General features: G+C 34.7%; 1 protein-coding gene across 1 annotated transcript in view; it reads left to right on the top strand.

Annotated features, from left to right (window-relative positions):
• ANO3 (anoctamin 3) overlaps positions 1–15362 on the top strand; it is a 258575-nt gene extending 243213 nt beyond the window's left edge. The window contains exons 22-26 of the mRNA XM_029915555.1: positions 267–419; positions 4030–4177; positions 8031–8111; positions 8289–8394; positions 11945–15362. Of these exons, the coding sequence (XP_029771415.1) occupies positions 267–419; positions 4030–4177; positions 8031–8111; positions 8289–8394; positions 11945–12127 (671 nt within the window). The 3' untranslated portion in view covers positions 12128–15362. The remainder of the gene's footprint in view (positions 1–266; positions 420–4029; positions 4178–8030; positions 8112–8288; positions 8395–11944) is intronic.
• The last annotated feature ends 5587 nt before the right edge of the window (positions 15363–20949 follow it).

Genomic DNA, 20949 nt, shown 5'->3' with positions numbered 1-20949 from the left:
GGGGTGGAAAGCACATAAACTTTCAATCCATTGATATCAGAGTTTAGCTGCAGGTTTTAACATTTTTAGCTATCTACCCTTTTGTAAGCTTAGTTAACATGTTTGAGCTATAATTTTCTCAGCCGCAGGAAAAGATGAGTATATTTACCTTGTAGGGATATTAAGGATGAAAAGCAATTTATGTAAAGTACCAATGTGGCACAAGAAAGCACTCAATAAAATGCTATTGTTTATATTGCTAATTATGTAATGCTCTCCTTTTACAGTTTTGCAGTTTGGTTTTACCACCATCTTTGTTGCGGCTTTTCCTCTGGCACCTCTTTTGGCCTTATTAAACAACATCATTGAGATCAGGCTGGATGCCTACAAATTTGTCACCCAGTGGCGGAGGCCTCTGCCGGCACGAGCCACCGACATAGGTAAGATTGAGGGACTACATAGTTCTTGCATTGCTGAGGCCCAGAGGGGCCTTATCTTAGCACCACATGGGTTTCTATTGTTGGGGTTCCCTTCCAACTACAACAAAACTGAGCAATTTGTGTTAACAAAATAATGAAATGAACACTAACTTACTTGGGAGTGTGTTTATACTAAACATGCTATTTCATGAACTTGTTTTTAACTAAAAATGATGCTTTATGCAAGTTTGCACGTTGATAAAAATAGCTCTGCCTCATTCTTTATAATTCCTATGCCAATTTCTATTACATGTTGTGTGACATTTCTAAAAACTCATTTCCTTAAATAAAGATGTTTAGATGTCTCAGTTTTTCCTATTATAAACAACACTGAAGTGAACATACATCTTTATACATACTTTGGCTAATTATTTCCTCAAGATAAATTTCTCAAGTGGAACTCCTATGTCAAAGAGCATGTACATTAATTTTTTTTACATTTAGCATAACGCTCTCCATCCATTTAACATTTTAATAATTTCTCAACATGTTCTCTAGAAATATTGTGACAATTGATATTCTTCCCAAGTATAACAAGAGTTCTTTTTTTTTTAATGGTGTTCTAGCCTCACTAGTCTGAGGAGAAAAAACATGTGATCTTGTTATGTTTCCTCACATGTTTATAACTATGAGATTAAATATATTTGTATTTCTTCTCTACTAACTGTGTATGACCTTTGGCTATTATATTTGATTTGGTAATCTTTATCTCCATACTCAGAATTGCAAACATTTTCAAATGCTGGTTTTAATTTTTTACTCTATCATGAATAAGGTTTTAAAGTGTGTATATTATCACATTGATATATCTCCCTTTTGTTGTTATTATTTCTGGCATTCTTAGAAAGTCCTTTAAAACTCCCTATTTTTCATCGTGTATTTTACATATATGTGTGTTATTTGGTTATCTGCTGGCCCTTCAGGGTTTTATTTATATTGTTGATCGAACTGGCTTTGTTGTTATTTAAGGGGCTGAAATTGAAATCCCGCTTGTTTTTTTTCCTAAAGAGTAGCAGATTTTCTCACTACCGTTTATCAAATATTACATCTTTCCTAACTTGTTTGAATTATCTCTATCATAATAAATTCTATATAAAATTGGGTATATTTATTTCTATGATCTCCATTTGTCCCTTTGATCTGACTACTTGTTTTTGGCATATTATTTTAGTAAACTGCAGTTTGGTAATAGAAATTCTAAGTATATGAAAAAGCAAATTTATTCTTTACCTTTTCTTTTTTGGGAGAATTTTCTGGCTGATATTACAAAGTCATCTTTTTAGTTAATTGTGTGTGTGTGTGTGTACTTCACAGCCAACATAGTTTTTATAAAAAATATATATGACTAATCTTCAGAGATTTATTTTTAAATTTTTTAAATGTTTATTTTTGAGAGAGAGAGACAGAGCATGAGCAGGGGAGGGGAAGACAGAGAGGGAGACAGAATCTGAAGCAGGCTCCATGCTCTGAGCTGTCAGCACAGAGCCTGATGCAGGGCTCAAACCCACAAACTGTGAGATCATGACCTGAGCTGAAGTTGAATGCTTAACAGACTGATCCAACCAGGCACCCTTAATCTGCAGAGATTTAATGCTATTCAACATGAGTTTCCATTTTTTAAAGCAACTAAAATTATTGCTGTTATTTAATTTAGATATATTTATTATTTAATTATTAAAATAATATAAGCACAGTAAAAAAAAATCTGGAAAATAAATCAAAAAGGGAAAATCAAACCCCATTCCAAGTTTAGTTAGTATTTATTGCACTTTCCAATGCAATATTTATTTTTTAACTTTTGTAGATTGTCTTGCTCAAGCCAGACAACAAAATGTATAAAAATAGTTAAAATTCAGTCTTCCCTCTTTGTCTTTCCCTTCTACCTCAGGGAATTAGTGTTATCAATTAGACATTATATTTTGTCAATGTTTTTCTTGCTCATACAGCTATACAAAAATGCTTACTTATGGATTCTGCATTTTTTTCTTCATAAATATCCTCTAGCTCAAAACATATTGATTTCATTTTAATTTATTTTTTATTGTTTTCTAAATTTATTTTTGAAAGAGAGAGAGACAGCATGAGCAGAGGAGAGTCAGAGAGAGAGGGAGACACAGAAGCCAAAGACAGGCCCCAGGCTCTTAGCTAGCTGTCAGCACAGAGGCCAGAGTGGGGCTGGAACTCATGAACCGTGAGATCATGACCTGAGCCAAAGTTGGACGCTTAACCGACTGAGCCACCCAGGCGCCCTGATGTCATTCATTTTAATAGTGTAGTAATACTCCTAATATAGATGTATTATAAATTTTCTTAGCTTTCCCAAGCAGGGAATAAACATACATAAATATAATTATGAATAAATATAGGTGTAAATATAGACACAGACATAGATATTATATATACTGTATATCACATATCCATAGATGTGTGTGAACAGTATGTCTCTGTAGTATAGGTCCCTAAAAGAAAGCCTACCAGAGTAAAATGTATTCACATTTTAATTTTAAAAGATATCAGACTAATCACCACAAATATTGTAACAAGTCGTACTTCAAACAACTATGTTCAAAAGAATTTCTGTTCCTATAGTCCCTAAATAGCAGTGGATGGTAAGAGACTCAAATCTCCTACAATCTGGTGGATTAAAAAAAATCTTGCTTTTTAAGAGCATTTCTCTGAAATGCTAATTTTCAACTAGTGATCGAAAATTTTTAAATGTATTTCTTGATTATTTGATTTCCATTGTAAATTACTCATTTGTACTGTTGGCCCATTTTCCTCTTGGGTAGTTTGCCTTATTAAAATTTGAGGACCTTTTTCTGTATTTTGTATAATAACCTTTGTTTTTGTGAATCAGATTCTTTCTCTCTGGCGACTGTTTTCTTTTCATTGAATATTGTTACTTTTGTAAAAAGATACGTTAAGTTTTGATGTGTTCAAATCTTTTAACAAATTCTGATTTATTGTCTCTTGACTTTTTATGTCATATCTTTATTTTTATTTTGTTCATTACAACTCAATAAAATGAAACATTATAAAGATTTTTGAAAAAACCAAAAAAGGGATGGAGGGTTGGAGGAAGTTTCCATCCTATCTAATCACCTTTAGCATTTTTGAGTATTTCTTTCCAGGACTTCTTTTCTTTTTGTATGAATATGTTTAAAATGATGTTGAATCCTATTTCAAACATCACTTTTGACTATAATCAATACTACATGGATACTGTCCACGATTTCAAAAGCTTTTTCTTGTGTCTGTATGCCAGATTGGGAAAGTCCCTGGTCTTGACACCAAATGAGTTTTACTTTTTTATATTTGTACTTTAAAAAGGTACTTGAAACAATTTCTGATGATACTTTAATTTTCAGATCTCTCTAGGTGAGATCTAACTTCCTTCTGTGGAAAAGTATTCCCTCGATGTCTGATCTGTAGTGAGATACTGTACTAAGAAAGTAAACAATGAACAGACCTGTGATCCCAAAATAAAACATTCTCTCCAAAGAAGATTCATGAGAGGGCTTTAATGGTTTTCATTTTCTCTTTTGTCTATCTTTTCTCTTTCTTCTACTAGGCATCTGGTACGGCATTCTTGAAGGAATCGGCATATTGGCCGTGATCACCAATGCCTTTGTAATTGCTATTACGTCTGATTACATCCCGCGTTTTGTCTATGAATACAAATACGGCCCCTGCGCAAGTCGCTTTGAATACGGTGAAAAGTAAGTTGAAATTTACACATTTTTCTGATGTACTTTTTAGGGATTGAAATGGGAACTCATTGGGAAGTTTTGTTCTGTGACCATTAAGTGTAGTGTTTTTGATCATTGCTCTTAAAGTATGCTTATTGGGTGAAATCAAGAGGGATAAAAAGGGCCACAGTACTTTTTATGCCAAAATTTTAAAGTCTCTCTCTGTTTTTACCTGTAAATGGATCACTGGTATCCAAATGTTAAAAGCATTATCACGCATTTAGAAGTCAAATTTAGAGCTGGAAGAGACATTAGAAACCATGCAATGCAATCTTCTGACTACATAGTTGGAAAAACTGGGCCCACACTGATTAATCAAATTGCTGCAGAGAATAAAGCTGTTGCAGGTAGAAACAGAGTATGAAGAAAATGTCAGCTACATGATGAGAGAGTTTTCAAAAGGAATTTATAGCTAGGGATTTTAAGGTGCAGAAAATATTGCCCTGGATCTGTCTTTTTTTTTTCTTTTGTAACTAAAATTTGAGTCCATGCTTTAGAGTAAGGTCTCCCAGCATCTACACTATGGACATGTTAGACCAGCTAATTCTACTTGTATGGAGGATGGGGGTGATTCTGTGTAGAATAGTCTGTGTAGACTGTGTAGACTGTGTAGAATATTTACCAGCAAGCACCCTGGGCTTCTACCGAGTAGATACAAGTAGCAACCTCCCTACTCCCCAAGTTGTGACAACCTAAAATTGTTCTCAGATATTGCAAAATGTCCCCTGGGTAACAAAATCACCCATTTTATAACCACTGTTTTAGGGGAAATGTGTTTTTCACATCTTTATTTCTTGAAAACAAGTATTAGGAAAGAATGTAAGAGAGCACTGGGCATGGGGAACAGAAATCAGAGTTTCAGCTACAGATTAGCCTTACGTGTGGAAGGAAGCAGTGAAGGGAAATAAAGCAGTGACAGGAGAAGTTCCTTCAGTCCGGCCCCAGGAGCACCTTTGGGCATGCATCTCGTTTAGATTCCAGGCATGTGCCCCGAGGTGCTGAGCTCTAGTTTACAAAGAAATCAACCCTTAGCTCGACTGATGAACCGATGTTTTCTCAGAACACTGAGGTGCTTTTCTGAACATAAACATCCCAGTGTTTCAAAGAGAAGTAATGAAGACATAAAATCTTATTTTGTATTTTGGAGTCTTGTCAGGGGGCTTTAACTTAAAATCAGACACCCTAGATTGAAATTCTAACTTTGCCTTTTACTAAAAGGCACAGTCATCGATCTGGACCTATAATAAAGAAATAGTGTCTAAAGTAACATATTATAAACTATAAAAGACTATATAAATAAGCCACTTTTGGTATTAATAGTGAAAAACCCAAAACAGTTTTTCTTAATTTAAAATTGCCTGGACGCAGATTGTAAGGGTTTCTGGTAGGCAAGCATGTTTGAGAGCCCTCTTCCTTGGAAGTGTTGTTTGCTACTATCTTTGCTTCCACCTAGTGGCAGGTGAAAATGAAATTGGTTGGTTTTCTGCTTTGAATTCAAGTCCTGCCTTTCACATACATAGCACCAGACACCTCCATATTCAGTGACTAGATGTAGAACAACTTTAAGAAGAGGTGTGGAGGGCTTCTGTGAGATCAAAACTGCACATCCCCAAGCCCACCCTGTTATTTAATTTTTTCCAGGTATGCTTAGCAGCTAAACTGGAATAAATCCATTCAGATCAGAATTTTTCAGACAAGATAGCAAAAGGACAAAATGGCAGGGGAGAGGAGGGCATTGGCAAGAGAGCAGTGAAAATGAAAAAGCATGCGGTCTGGGATGGACGGCAAGGAAATGAAACCAGTGTAGTCCTGCACTTCAAAATTCAGGTTTTATAATGAGACAGATGTACACTTGAATCCAGGTTTTCACGGCCATTTGTCCTGGGCAGTGATTCGCAACGTGTGTCTCCTTTGGGTCCACAAGGTCGATACTGTTTTCATAATAATACTAAGATATTCCCTGCTTGTTTTTCTATAACAACATTGGTACAGATGATCTGAAAGCGATAGTGGATAGAATAAGTGTTCTGGTGGTTTTGCAGTGGTAACAAAAAGTACTAGCAATGACTGTATTCCTCACCATTGTGGAACCACCATTTTAGAAAACATGAGTAAGAAAATTCAGAATGTCCTTGATGAAGCAATAATGATTATTACATGTATCAAATCCTCATCCTTGAATCAATGTCTTCTCAGTGTTCTGTGTGACAAAATGCAGAGTGTGACAAAGCACTTCTCCTACATGCTAAAGTGTGATGTTCGTCTCAGAGTAAACACTTGTGTGATTGTTGAATTTGCAAACTACACAAAATATTCTTAACATGAAATAATGATTGTCAGATAAACTATGATTATTCAGACTTGGTTTTGTAGGAGACACTCTTCTAGAAAATGAACAAAACTAACTTATCACTTTAAGAAAAATACCTGATATATTTGTTGCCATAAATAAAGTTCAGGTTTTAAAGTGAAAATAAGAATTTTGGATAATTTTATCTACTACTGAGCTTGAAAAGTTCCCAGTATTTCCAGATTTCTTCCTGATAAAAATCAAAGGTGATATTAACAATTATGCTTTTGGTAGTCTCTAGTAAAAATATAACAATATTTGGAATATCTGTATAATTCAAGAAACAAATGTTTCCCAAATGACCCATATTTAATGTTATAAAGTTATGCATAGATAAAATATGAATTCAGAATACAAGACCTGTGGATTTTAATGTAAAATCCATATAAAATGTTTATTTATTCTTTAAGACTCCACATTGCAATTAAACTTTAAAAAATTACCATAGGTAGAACTTTGGTATAATATCAATGAAGAAAATCAACAATTATTTGAAATGCTATTAAAATATCCTTCACTTTAACTACTTATCTGTGTGAGGCCAGATCCTCTGCTTACTCTTCAACCAAAGCACCATAGATTTAATCCACAAACAGATGTGAGAACGTAGCCGTTTTCCAGTAAGACAGGCATCAGAGGATTTGCAAACATGTAAAACAGTGTCATTCTTCTTACTATATTTTTTGGAACATATCGTGATATTTCTTTAAAAAAATGTGCTATTTGTATCAATTTGTAATGAATTTGATAAATTGTTTTAAATGAATTAATAGATAAATATTATCTAAATTTGTTTTCATTTTTAATGTGTAAATAGCAATACATATGTGTTCGTGTAATAAGGTCCTTGGGATCCTAGCACTTTTTTTAAATGTGAAGGTTAGCTGAGCTCAAAAATCTTGAGAATTATAGACCTGGAAAAAGTTAATCTCTGTAAAACTTAGTTTTTTAATCTATATGATGGAGATGATAATGTACATGTTCTAAGGTTATTGTAAAAGTTAACTCTGACCACAATTTAATACCTCACCCTCAGGATAGAGATTTCTACCTGTTTTGTTCATTGTCAAATACCAATCTCCTAGGAATTTTTCTAACAAATTATAGGTCCTCAATAAATGTATACTAAATAAATTAATAAATCACAAATACACATGTTGTTCTATTGGCTGCTTAATTATAATTAGGCAGATAGTGTGATTTGCATGTATATTTACAAAATATATATTTATAGAGTTTTAAAACATAGGAAGCAATTAGCACAATGCTTAGTGCATAGTCAACACTTAATAAATGTGATCCAAATGGAAGGGGGGAAACAGTGAACAAGAGTCTGTCTCATTAAAGTAAACTTACATAATAATGGAAGTTAGAATATTAATAGGATTTACTGCATCCTGTCATGTGTAATGAAGGAATTGGACCAGAAATTTATAAATCTTTGAATCACATGATACTTTTCTTTTCTCCCAGTTGTTTAAAGGGATATGTCAACAATAGCCTATCCTTCTTTGACCTGAGTGAGCTTGGTATGGGGAAATCTGGTTATTGCAGGTACTTACTTATAAATTATAGTTATCTTTTCTTCTTGCTTTTTTCATTCCATCTCCTACCTCTACATGCTAATGAGCCCATTTCAACTGTCATTTTGGAGTTTTGGCAAATTAAAAACATTTGGGGCCTCCGTGCTTTGGTCTCTATTCTTCACATTGTTTGTCTTGTGGGTTTCAGGTACCGGGACTACAGAGGTCCCCCATGGAGTTCCAAACCCTACGAGTTCACCCTACAGTACTGGCATATCCTTGCCGCTCGACTGGCCTTCATTATCGTGTTTGAGGTTAGTCACAGGCTGAGAAAATTAATATTGGTAAACCCTTTTCCAACTGATATATTAGTTGACTCTTTGAAGTCAGTTCCTCACTGACTTCCAAAAAAGGACTTGTGTATATCCCAGTAAAAGATTCAGATACAGTGAAACTGCTGTAAGAAATGCAAAAAAGCAAACACTGACTAATGTAAGAAGGTGAGTTCGTGGGTATTTATGCTGGAAAACTAGGATAAAAGAAGTTATTAATGGTTCAACTGAATACTTAGCTTTGAGCCTCCTGGTAACCATATTGAAAAAGGAAAGGATGGTTTTCATAATATGATGAGAAAATCTATACTTATTCACTGGGATTAAGAAATATATTTTCTAACCAACTTAATTACAGTTGACCACACATGTGTTTGTATACTCCAATAAATGATGTCTGAGAACACTTCCATAAAATGTGCATGGATTTTGATTATCAGAGTCACGCAATAATATTAGACTGCAGTCCTGTGAAGAAGTTTTGGAGATGCTATAGTAGTGTTACCTTCCTTAGCATTTAAGAAGCTGGATACCGTGAAGCATTTAGTGCTGGAATATATTGAGTATCTATTCTCTAAGGTACCATCAAGCTCTATGGAAAAACTTTGAATGCATCTGTTTTTTTAGAGAGAAGACAAGGAGCTATACATAAGTCTTTTGGAAAAAGTTTTTTAAAGGTAGATATACCTCTCCACCGATCTCCAAAAAATATGTCAAATTTTATAGTGAAACATTCTTCATCCATAAAATGAAATGTTTACCTCTAAGGTTTAAACCAGGATGAAATTCTATTTACCTAATGATTCCATGAGCCTATAAAAATGTCTCCTGATGAAGTGTGACTTTTCACTTTAAGTAGAAGAGAGGTTAAGGCATATTTCCCATCCAATGATTCTAAAAAGCCTTCTTGTTACTGTGAGTATTTTTAATGTATACTTTTTTCTTCTTCGTCTTCTTTTGGAACTCAAGTGAACAGTCTTAGTCAAATGCCCCAATTTTATAGCAACTTGTCATCATGGATACAAATGATTCCCCTTTTGTTTTTTCCTTCTTTTTTTCTCGTTACTAATTCTACTACCCACCCACTCTAAAAGGATCTACTCTTTTTTCTTCAGTAGAAGTTTTTCTACATGTATTTGAACATTCATATATGCATGTATAGTATCATTTTAAGTTTATTTTTCAAAGTTACTTCAATAGTATATGCAATAACTTACTTTTATCTCTTACCCATTTTACTTTTTTTAGATCTAGAGAGAGATCTTTCTATGAGGTCTATCCATATTTAGATAATTTCTTCTGTTTACTTATGTATGATAGTTCATTGGTTTTAAATACCATAATCCCCTGTGGGTGGGTACTTGGGCTTACAATAATTCTCTCTACCTCTATAAATCTCTTATTATAAATCCTGGACCTGTTACTTCTAAACATATTTAAAAGTTTCTCAGAAATATTATACTCAGGTTTGGAATTGTTTATATGCATACTTAATTTTACATTATACTGACAGATTACTCTCCAAAAAGATTTTCACCAGATTTTCATATTATGTGTTTTTCTAATATTTTGCAATTACATAAGAGTAAGGTAATATTTTGCTTTTTTTTGTTTTAATCTATTAACTCACATCATCGACTTTAGTTCTAGAAAGTCATTTCTGTTTTCTTTTTTAGTGAATTTATAACCTTGATCTGTTTTTGGCTGAGTTTCTAGTTTATTTGTTGCCAAATTTTAATATTTTCTTACCTATTAGTCTTTTCTTACATATTAGTCTTTACCAGCTATAAGCATACCAGATATGTTTTTCCTGTTCATAACCTATTAATTTTATCCATAAATAAGTAATGTTTAATTTTCATGTCATCAGACCCTTCATTGTTTTCCATTTAAGATTTTTGCTTTTTTTGTGTGTAGTTTATGTAGGAAATTGTCTTATCTCCAGTTCAAAAATATCTTCTCCTACATATTTTACTATTAATTTTATAATCTTACTTAACACATGTCTTAAAGATAGCTGGACATTTTATAGAGACTAAAGCAAAAGCTTATTTTTCTTATTCGTTATATAGTGATATAATTTTTGCACTGCTGTGTACTTTAGTATTATTTACATATTTATAATTTATAATTACTTTATTATATTATGTATCCACTGATTTGTAAATCCACCTCTGTAATAGTCCAGGTTCCTATAGTGATGTGTTCCCTGCCTCAGTGTTCTGATTTCATCACTCCATTTGTCTATTCCTGTTCCCTGTCACACTATTTAAATGCCATGGCTTTGGAATATATCTTCGTATCTGATAAAGCCAGCCACTTCCTACCCCTGCCAAGTTTGCTCTATTTTTAGAAATTACCTAGCTCTTTAGACTTATTAATCATTTATATACATTTCAGAAGCCATTTTTCATGGTCCCCCAAATATCATGCAAGGATTATGGTTAGAATTACATTTATTGAAAACACATGTTGACTTATTTACAAAAGCTGTGCTGATTCATTATTAAACATGAAATTTATTCAAACCATTCTTACAAACTTTAATAGAGTTTTAAAATATTCTCTTGCTTGTTCATTCCTATTTATTTCCAGAAACTTTGGAGATATTTTTATTGCTATTATAAGCACTGTCTTAGCCTCCATTATGATTTGATTGATTTGTGCTAGAATTCTAATGGCATTTTCTAACAAGTGCAAAGTTCCTTGTTTAAATCTTTCATTGGTACTAACCTTCTGTCTATTAAATCTGTCGGATTGCCTTTTCAAGTGGTAATACAAGTTGCAAATAAGGACTGCTTTGTCTCATTTTGAACTTACAAGAGTAGAAATTCTACAAAATGCACGTGCTGGAGATTGAGTCCACGGTCTCATAGAATACAGTCATGGGCAGACTATTCTGTGTGGCTTACACACTATGATTATGATCTATCAGACATGAATTTTCCCTGGAGGTGGTCTTTCTCATCTCTATATAACAAAGCATGTTATAACAGGATTGCATAGTATATAAAGATTTTATAGATTTGAATTTAGATTCATTCATGCAGTGTTTATAAAGTGATTATCAACATGTGGCACCTAAAAGAGGAAAGAATTTTCTTTTCTCCTAACACTTACGTAATGGACGGCAGCAGTGTAGTTGTTCCAATATAATTTCTTTAAGATGTTTTTAGTTTACTTATTTTGAGAGAGACAGAGAGTGTGTTTGTGCACCAGCACAAGTTGGGGAGAGGCAGAGAGAAGGAGAGACAGAAACCCAAGCAAGTTCTGCGCTGTCAGTGCAGAGCCTGACGCAGGGCTTGAACTCCCAAACTGTGAGGTCATGACTTGAGCCGAGATCGAGAATTGGATGCTTACCCAACTGTGCCACTCAGGCACCCCCAACATAATTTCTGAAAATATTAATATTCTAGATGGTGCATTCTGAGTTCTGATGCTTGATTGTAAGGCAAATGCAAGTTCATGACCTGTTTTATAATTGGCATTCCAGAATCTTTGAAAAGTGTACTTTCTCCTCTTAAATTTGCAGCACCTTGTTTTTGGGATCAAGTCATTCATCGCATACCTGATTCCGGATGTACCAAAGAACCTGTATGACCGAATACGACGGGAAAAGTACTTAGTCCAAGAGATGATGTACGAGGCTGAACTAGAACATTTGCAACAACAACGGAGAAAAAGTGGTCATCCTGTTCACCACGAATGGCCTTAGTTGATACCTGAGGGGTAGTACCAATAGTGGGGAAGACAGCAACCTTAAGTTCTAGGGGGGGTCCAAGAGGAAGGCATGCCTGGCAAACCATATGTGTGATATGTTACTTGGAAATGCATCACAGCCATCTCTGGGATTTGGAATATCCAGGCTTCTAGGGAAGAAAAAGGTGACTCATGACATCTAGGTGGTTAGATCACCATTGCAGGAAGCCAGAATCTAATTCTCAGAACCAGCCTCAGGGAGTTGTGTGTTTGGAGACCTCCACCTTCCGTTAGCTGCAGTGTAATAGGAAGGGTGATGGTGAGGTTTCTAGCAACAGTTTCCCATGTAACTGTTCACAAGCCAGGCATGCTTAAAGTATCATGTGGTCTTCAGTCACATACTAATCTGACTTTGGAATCTTAGGTTGAGTTGAGATACTTACAAAAAATGACTTACATCAATTATTGCCTCTGCTGCAAGAATTCCATGTCCCTTCAGCTTAACAGGTTTGGGGAATTTTTCTTGTCCCCCCCCCCGAGTTTATGGATCTGTGCCACAAGGAATTTATGCTGCTTTACATTGACTATGCAGTCGAAGAGTTACACACCACCTTTAGTAGTCAAACCAAAAATCTCAGATTCTAAAAAGAATACCGTTCATTGAAACATACTCTGTTGCATTGGCTACATTCAAATGTGTTCTATCACTGGCAGAACAAGTTTCACTGCCTTTTTTTAAATTAAATTTCAGTAGAGCCACATACTTATAAAATATGGGTGTTTATTCTCATATCATTTAGAATACCACTCATCCATATTTTACTGAGGAGGACTGTTTTATAGTATTTTTAATTTTTTTCCTCCCTAGTTTATTATAACAACTCCCACAGAATAAGAGAATAACTTGAAATGCTGTAAATATGTTGGTTTTCCTTGTACTTTTGCACCTTGGCAATACGTAATGCAAGTTACATTTTGTGCAGCTCCGAGATCAGTGACACAGTATGCCATTGTGACTTATTTATTCAGGAAATCAGAAGCCAAATGCTTTGCAACACATTAAGCTGTTCTAACAATGTGCACTTTTTTCATGAGCTAATGAAAACATAGCATGAATATAAATTTATATTATTTGTAAAAGCACACACACATTTTTGTTTTATTTCCTTTTCATCAGTGAAGGGAGTTTTGTGTTACTGTTTCTTTGAGAGATTGAGTTGGTTGATTTTTGAAAACTATCTAAAACCAAGATCAAATCAACTGTGAAAAGACATGGCTGTGCTTTGTTGTAGAGTTGCTGTTTTGGTGTCCACTCTATGAGTGTTCTTGGTCACAGACAGATGCAGTGGGAATGATTAAGCGTTCGAGTAAAGAAAGTCTGGTGGACACATAAGCTATGGGAGCAGGTGGGGAAGAAAGAGGAGAGTTGAAATAAGGGAGTGTGTGGGAGAAATCAAGACTCCTTTCCTTGCAAAACAACCAAAACTGATCTCAGTTCCCCCCCCTCCAAGAATGGGGGGCAAATTACATAGACTCACACATTTATATACATATATGTGGTCATATATATGTATGCATCTGATTATTATTTGTCCAGTAATTTTTTGTCCAATTAAACAAAGCACCATTATTTCCAAAATGTATAAATACCAGAAAAAAGACAATGGAAATAAAGCTACTTTGTATATATGCTAGAGTATCTCTAGTAAGAAAATTATAGTTTCTCTTACTGGAAAACTAAAATTCTAACCCTGAAAATGTTTTTTTGACCATTTCTTTTTTTACTCCAGGGAAAAGCTGACAGGCCATAGTTGTTCATTGGTTTGTTCTTGTCAAAAATAAACACTTCCCTACTGCCCCTCTGATTCTGAGCAGAGGGAAGGACCCCAGACTCCCTCCCCAGCCCTTGTCACCAAGGACTCTTACATTCAGGTTCCTCAGAGGTCTTAGTTCTGCCACCTGCTAGTCACAACAACTAGTTCCACTAACTGTACAAAGGAGTTTTAAATTTCTTTTTTTGTAGAGTCTGCAGCATTTCCTTTTCTTTGTTAGTTGAATGTATGCCATGCCTGAGGATAAATGTTCTGTATGCCTATTGAAGACATAAATGAACTACTTGACATTTATGTAGTTTCCAAATTAGGGATACAAGACAAAAACATTTGTCTTGCAGTAGAGAAAAGAATAGTGGTAGCCACACCCTTGAGAATTTTTTCTGTTCTTTCTGAGTTATTTTTATATTACCACCATCAGTGTTTAAAAGCATATTGATTGCCTAGAGAGAAAGAAAAGGAAAAGAGAAAGAGATTTTCAATAAAAAATTACAATACATTGATTTAGGCATTGCCCCCTCTGGTAATTTTTGAGACCAATAGAAAAATACAGAATCGATGAAAAAGTTACCTGAAATTTTCCCTTTGTGAAACAATGCAGTAGAACCTAGCTATGCCTTCATGGTTGTTGACAGCAAAATATTGACAGCCCCTCACAGTATGTGAGTTTTAAATCACTCTGCTTTCGTTGAGAGAAATGTTTTATATCATGGTTTTCATAGGAATACAAATTATTTCTCAAAGATTTATATAGCACACACTATTCTCAGGAATTCTGTATTACATGAATGCTGCTTATATATTTTCATATTCTAAATTGTTGTCTTTTCAAGCAGATGACTAACATATATGTGCATGAAGCCTGCCTTGACAAGTTGTTCAAAGCTGAAGCACTTTCCCAGTCCAGTGTGTGAAAAATTTATCTAGAAATAGTTTGCGATTGTCTGAGTCTGTGCACGTACTTTTCGATAAAATGCTGAGTGACTGCATGATGAAATACAACTTCTGAATGCTGCACTTTCTTCCAAAATGACTCTTAGCACAATCTGTTTTAGAACGGAATGGAAAGGAACATTTTTCACTCAATAAACTATGTGATATGGTATTTTTCCTATAATTTGCATGTTAAATTTAATCCTGCTTGTTTTTTCACTATCAGTTGGAGTGTCTATGGGGAGACGGGATTGCTCATTCTTTAGCCCTAAGACAATAGTTCCCTATTCTTGGAAGCCCTTGTAACACTCTTGAAAAGTTTTGGCTATTTGTTCTCTGATAAGCTCATTGTCCTCATCAAGGCATTTGCACATGAAAAGTACAGATGGAATATCATATTGAATCTAATAATGGTTTGTTCTAGAAACAGATGGGAGAGGAAGGTTGATTTGTTCTTATGAAAGCAGTAAATGTTTCTATCACACAGAAGCGTCTTCTTTTCTTCATGCTTGGGCTGGGTCCACTAATCACCATCAAAATCTCCTGAGGATACGAATTTCAGCACAGATAAAGTTCATGCCAAGAAAGGAGGACATATAGGGACACTGTAGCCAACTGGCAACAAGAGACTACCAAATTGTCCATTTTCTCTCAACTGGATGCTCAAATGGAAAATTTAGATTACCTGATGAGTTGCTTAACTAATATGGCTGAACTGATTAGTTTGTCAATTGGAGGCAGGTGTGTGTGCTTGTGTGTGTGTGTGTGTGTGTGAGTGTATGTGTGTGTGCGCGCGCACATGCATGCATACTTCCTCTCTTTGAGATATGCCCAACTCAGTCCTACTATGATCATAAGGTACTTCCAATGTATTTTCCCCCAAATCATCATATTATAACAGGTTTTAGGAATAATTGTAGATTTTATCCAGGGAATAGTTATCATCTTATTCTTTCTGGTATTCTCAATAACTTAGGAGGGAACATTTTAGGAATGGCTTGAAAAACCCAGCTTTTGATAGAAATGTGTGAATTTCCCTACAGACATTACTATTCATATTGAAATGTGCCAAGAATAGTCTGACTGAAAGATTGATTTGGCCTTAGTGAGAATGATTGGTCGGACTAGGTACCTACTACCTAGGATATATGTATTTGTAATGGTGATAAGATGCCTTCAATTGAACTTGTCATCGGGATTCATCTGAAAAACGACATCCACAACCACATTTGATAATTTTCTTTCTAGAAAACACAAGTATTATAGCCACTATGTTCTCGCCATATCCACATTTAGGCATCTTTTTCAGGGAAGTAAAATGAAAGCAGATAGATTGATGGACAAGAGACTCATATTTAGGATCAAATACAATTTCTCATATAATTAAATCTACTCACAGGGACAAGAGGGCTATCCATCAAATCTCACTATTTTATATGATGATACGAGTTTGTGCCCTAGAAATATTCTCCCTAGATAAAACTTAATCCGCATCCAGCTGACTCCAAGTGAGTCTTCGAGTACACTAGAGATGAAACTGTGTGGATGCTGTCGCATCTTTCTTTAAGAAAGAAGAGGGTAGCTTGGTTGGTTAAGCGGCCATCTCCAGCTCAGGTCATGATCTCACAGTTTGTGAGTTTGAGCCCCGTGTTGGGCTCTGGGCTGACAGCCAGGAGCCTGCTTTGGATTCTGTAGCTCCCTTTCTCTCTGCCCTCCTCTGCTCACTCTCTGTCTCTGAAAAATAAATAAATGTTAAAAAATTTTTTTAACAAAGAAGAGGGTAAAATGTCCAGTTATATGCCTATATTGACTTCCTCAGAATATTTATTTCCATCTTAATTCTGTGTGTGGAAAAAGCAGTTTCTCTGCTTTCTGTTTTTCCGAAGGCAAAAACTTCTTAAATTATTGGTTGAAAAACAAAACATATTGATATCTATTTAAATATTCCCCACAGAATGTAACTGTCATATGGATGGCTAGCCCCATGTGGTACTCACACTGCCTCAAATGCTTTATAATTATTTTGTCAGTGCCAATGCCACTCAACAATACCAGGTGAACACAGTCGACTAAATTTATTTTTTACATGATTTTTTTAAAAGTAATCTCTACACCCAACATGAGGCCTAAACTCACAACCCCCAGATCAAGAGCCACGCCCTCTGGTGACAGAATCAGCCAGGTGCTCCCTCATTAGGCCAAATTTAATACCTTTCTAACAAATAGCATGAGCAGATTTTTCCCACTTTTCATTAAGTGAGAAGAGAGAGATTGAAGAACCAGAAAAATCCAATGGCAAAGATAATTATGGAAGCAATATTTGGGGTATGGTTGAGGAGACGTAGAGACTTTCCTACCTGAGCAAAAGTGTGTCTATGCAATCTTATAGCAGCCTTTTCCTGCCTTCTTTCTGACTGAAAAACAATCACAATTTCATGCATCCAATGTTTGTTTCATCTATCAAACATTCAGAAGAAATGAAGTTTTTTCCCATTACTTTTTCTTTATCTATTTTAAGATTACAACGCTAAATATGATAAGCTTAGGTTTCAGTGACAAGTCTAGCCAAAGAATAAAGGTCTCAGTTTTCAATGCTGAAGATAATGCACTTAAAAATATATGCAATTTTATCTTCCTAAGATATGTGGCCATTGGCTTCTATATTGTATTTTTCAACTAGGAAAGAGCTAGTGGAGTCCTCTAATTGAAGAAGAAGTTTGGGGAAGAGAAAGAGTGGTTTCTCTAACCATTTTTATTCTTATTTGGATTATTAACCATTAAAGACTCCTTCCAAACTCTCCTAAGAAGCTGTAACACCAATTTAAGGAAGATTTGCTCCCTTGGAATAGATTGAATCCGTTTTTAAGGTCACCATTCTTGAAAAGAGTAAACAATATAAGTACATAAACCTTTATTATGTAGATTCCAAATCAATCAATGACATTGGCTCTACCAATTCTGCTGTCTTATGCTGTTACAAATAAGCAATTTGTGGATTGCTCATTTATTTTCTTACATGGCAGTTACATTAGGACATTGAATCAATATACCACATGAAATTATTTTTAGCTTTTAAAATATGTCAAAGCAGATTCTGTAATGAGGAATTGGATGTTCAGAACACCTGTGTACACACAATGGCTTTAACATTTTTAAAAAACAGATGAATGGTTGTTTCTGGAAATCCATGAGGACAAGTAGGCCAAGGTCCGTAAAAGACATCACCATTATATATTGCTTTTCTTAATTTATAGTAACCTACTATATGAAGTCATAAAATCCTCTTCATGGTTACTTCTGAGAGAGAGAGTGTGTGTGTGTGCGTGTGTGTGTGTGTGTGTGTGTGTGTTGTCCAAGCTTTTGGGAAGCCCAAATATTATAGGCATTATCCAAAATATGCAAAAGAACTCATGTTAATATAGTATGTCAAACCTTATTTTGATGTATGATTACTTGGTCACTTGGTAGTTCTGCCTTAATCTATTAGGTTTATATAAAAGATTTTAGAGTGGTAACTATTTGCATCCTGCTCCTAACCCTGTAGAAAATATTCACATTGATCATTTAAATACACTTCAATCTGAACTTCCTTTTGAAAACAATTAAAATAGCTATATATCTTAAGTATATATCTATACTCATTCTACAGACATTTTTCTTAAAATTGAGTAGTTGTTTAAATCTAGAAGTATTTGATAGTTGTATGAAAAAGACACATACAATTTGAAAATAGAAAAAAATCATCTTAAATTTCCCACTAATATACAGAAAGATCATCAACTAACATTTCCATCATAGAGTAAGATTATTTTTCTGATTTGTCAAGAGAGTATAATGAGAGAGGCACTGATATCTTCTCACACCCAAGTAAGGGCCATGTTCTGATTAAATAGCCAAATATTTGTATATTTAACTCTGTCTTCTGAAGATAGCTGATATTTCAAACACCAGAAGCGCAATAAGAGAAAAGGGGGCTTATGAGTGCAAATCTAGATTGATATGGTCAGGAGATTAGGATGGAGGAAAGAAGAGCATTAACTCTTTCCAAGAACTACAAATAAAAGCAGCTCATTACGTGATTATCAATTATGAGTTACACTTGATTAAAATTTTGTTTTAATATCATTGGTAATATCAGTTAAATTTTAGTTGTTTGGAAATAGATTATACTTCAAGGTCATGAATGTTTGATAAAAGAGGTAACTTTACAGTAAGCCCAGCTACCTTGCAATACTGAAGTGACCACATGAAATTTCTAAATATAGAAATGTATAAATAGAGAGCTAAAGTGTCGGTAGTATTTTAAAACAACTTATTTCTAAGAGAACAATTTAAAAGGAGACTGCTCTACTTTTTTTCTGTTTACTGAACTGATCTTTGTAATGAGGTTTAAGTAAGATTGTAATACCATAAAGACTTGAAATATTGTTTGCAAGTCCCCTAGTTGTGTGGTTTATTTCTTTTTCTCTTTAGAATGAAATGCTAGCACCCTATAAAATCACAAAAGAATGAAATTTGTATTCAAGAAATATTATTTGAATTAAACAATGGAAAAGCCCTCGCGCCTTTGTTGTTGTTGGGTGAATCACAGTTGCTACAGACTGTGCACTGAGTCACACATGTGGGTTGAGATGCTGTTTACTTATCAAGGTTTATGTGTACCAGTGTAATACTTAACAAATCATAAATACAAATATTGCATTTTCAGTAATGAACTTATCTATCTTTATAACAGTGGGGTTTTTTTCCTTTATTTCAAGAATTTAGGACCTTTAGAAATCATAATTTTTAAAATTGCCATTCAAAGGCTACTGTTTGGAAATTAATGGCATGACTTTTAGTTTATAGTTTATGGTGTTTTTTTAACATTTATTTATTTTTTGAGAGAGAGAGAGAGACAAAGAGAGACAGAGAGAGATAATCCGAAGCAGGCTCCAGGCTCTGAGTTGTCAGCACAGATCCTGATGCAGGGCTCAAATTCACAAACCGTGAGATCATGACCTGACCCAAAGTTAGATGCTTAACCAATTGAGCCACCCAGGTACCCCTATAGTTTATGGTTATCTTGTCCTTTCTTATTCTTAAACTGTTTCAGTAATTCATATCCTAAGCCAATATCTTGAAAATTCTAAAGAGGAACAGTGAACCAATTTAACTTAAAATGAATACTGTAATTAATATCACTTTCTTCATATACTACAGATAACAAACATTGAATGTTTCATTGACACCAATCACCATGCTAGCTCAGATGATTTACCTCGCTAAATCTTCACAACAACCCTACTAAGTGGGGACAATTTTTGCTCCCTTTAATTTGTAAGAATCTAAGCTCTAAAAACCTTGCCCAAGATTACTGAGATAATTTATGTCAAAATTTGCAACTAAACCTAAGCTGTCTGACCCCAGTCTGTCATCTCCATCAGTAAACTGTACTTCTTGGGGTGCCTGGTTAGTTCAGACAGTTGAGCATTCAATTCCTGATTTCGGCTCAAGTCATGATCTCAGTTTGTAGAATTGAGCCCTATATTGGGCTCTGTGCTGATAGTGCAGAGCCTGCTTGGGATTCTCTCTCTCTCTCTCTCTCTCTCTCTCTCTCTCTCTCTCTCTCTTTCTCTGTCTCTCTCTCTCTCTGTCCCTCTTCTGCTCCCCTGCTCACTCTCTCTTTCTTTCAAAATAAATAAATATTTTTTAAAAAGCTGTACTTTTTGCTCCAAATGGTACCAAAGAGAATATCAATAGAATATCAATGAATTCAATAGAATGAATGGAAAAGACACTGAAGTCATTCCATTTCATTTTTACTAATAATTGTGATTGAGTTTAAAAGACAGAGACCGGCATTAAGTTTGGCACATTTAAGGCCATCTTAGATATCCTCATTCACAGCTCCATTTATTAAAAATATCCCTGGTCATTCTATGGCAAAAAAGCAATCATAAGTTCAGTGTGTTTCCATGGCCTGAATTTAACTTGGCACTGGACACATCTTATACTGTCTTATACTGCACCAGCAATCTTGCCACAAGTCTGAGCTGACATTCCTAGGGAAGAACGAGAGAGGGAGAGGGGC

This window comes from Suricata suricatta, chromosome 11, assembly GCF_006229205.1.
Source record: "Suricata suricatta isolate VVHF042 chromosome 11, meerkat_22Aug2017_6uvM2_HiC, whole genome shotgun sequence".
Lineage (NCBI taxonomy): Eukaryota > Metazoa > Chordata > Mammalia > Carnivora > Herpestidae > Suricata > Suricata suricatta.
This window is presented reverse-complemented; position numbering and strand designations above follow the sequence as displayed.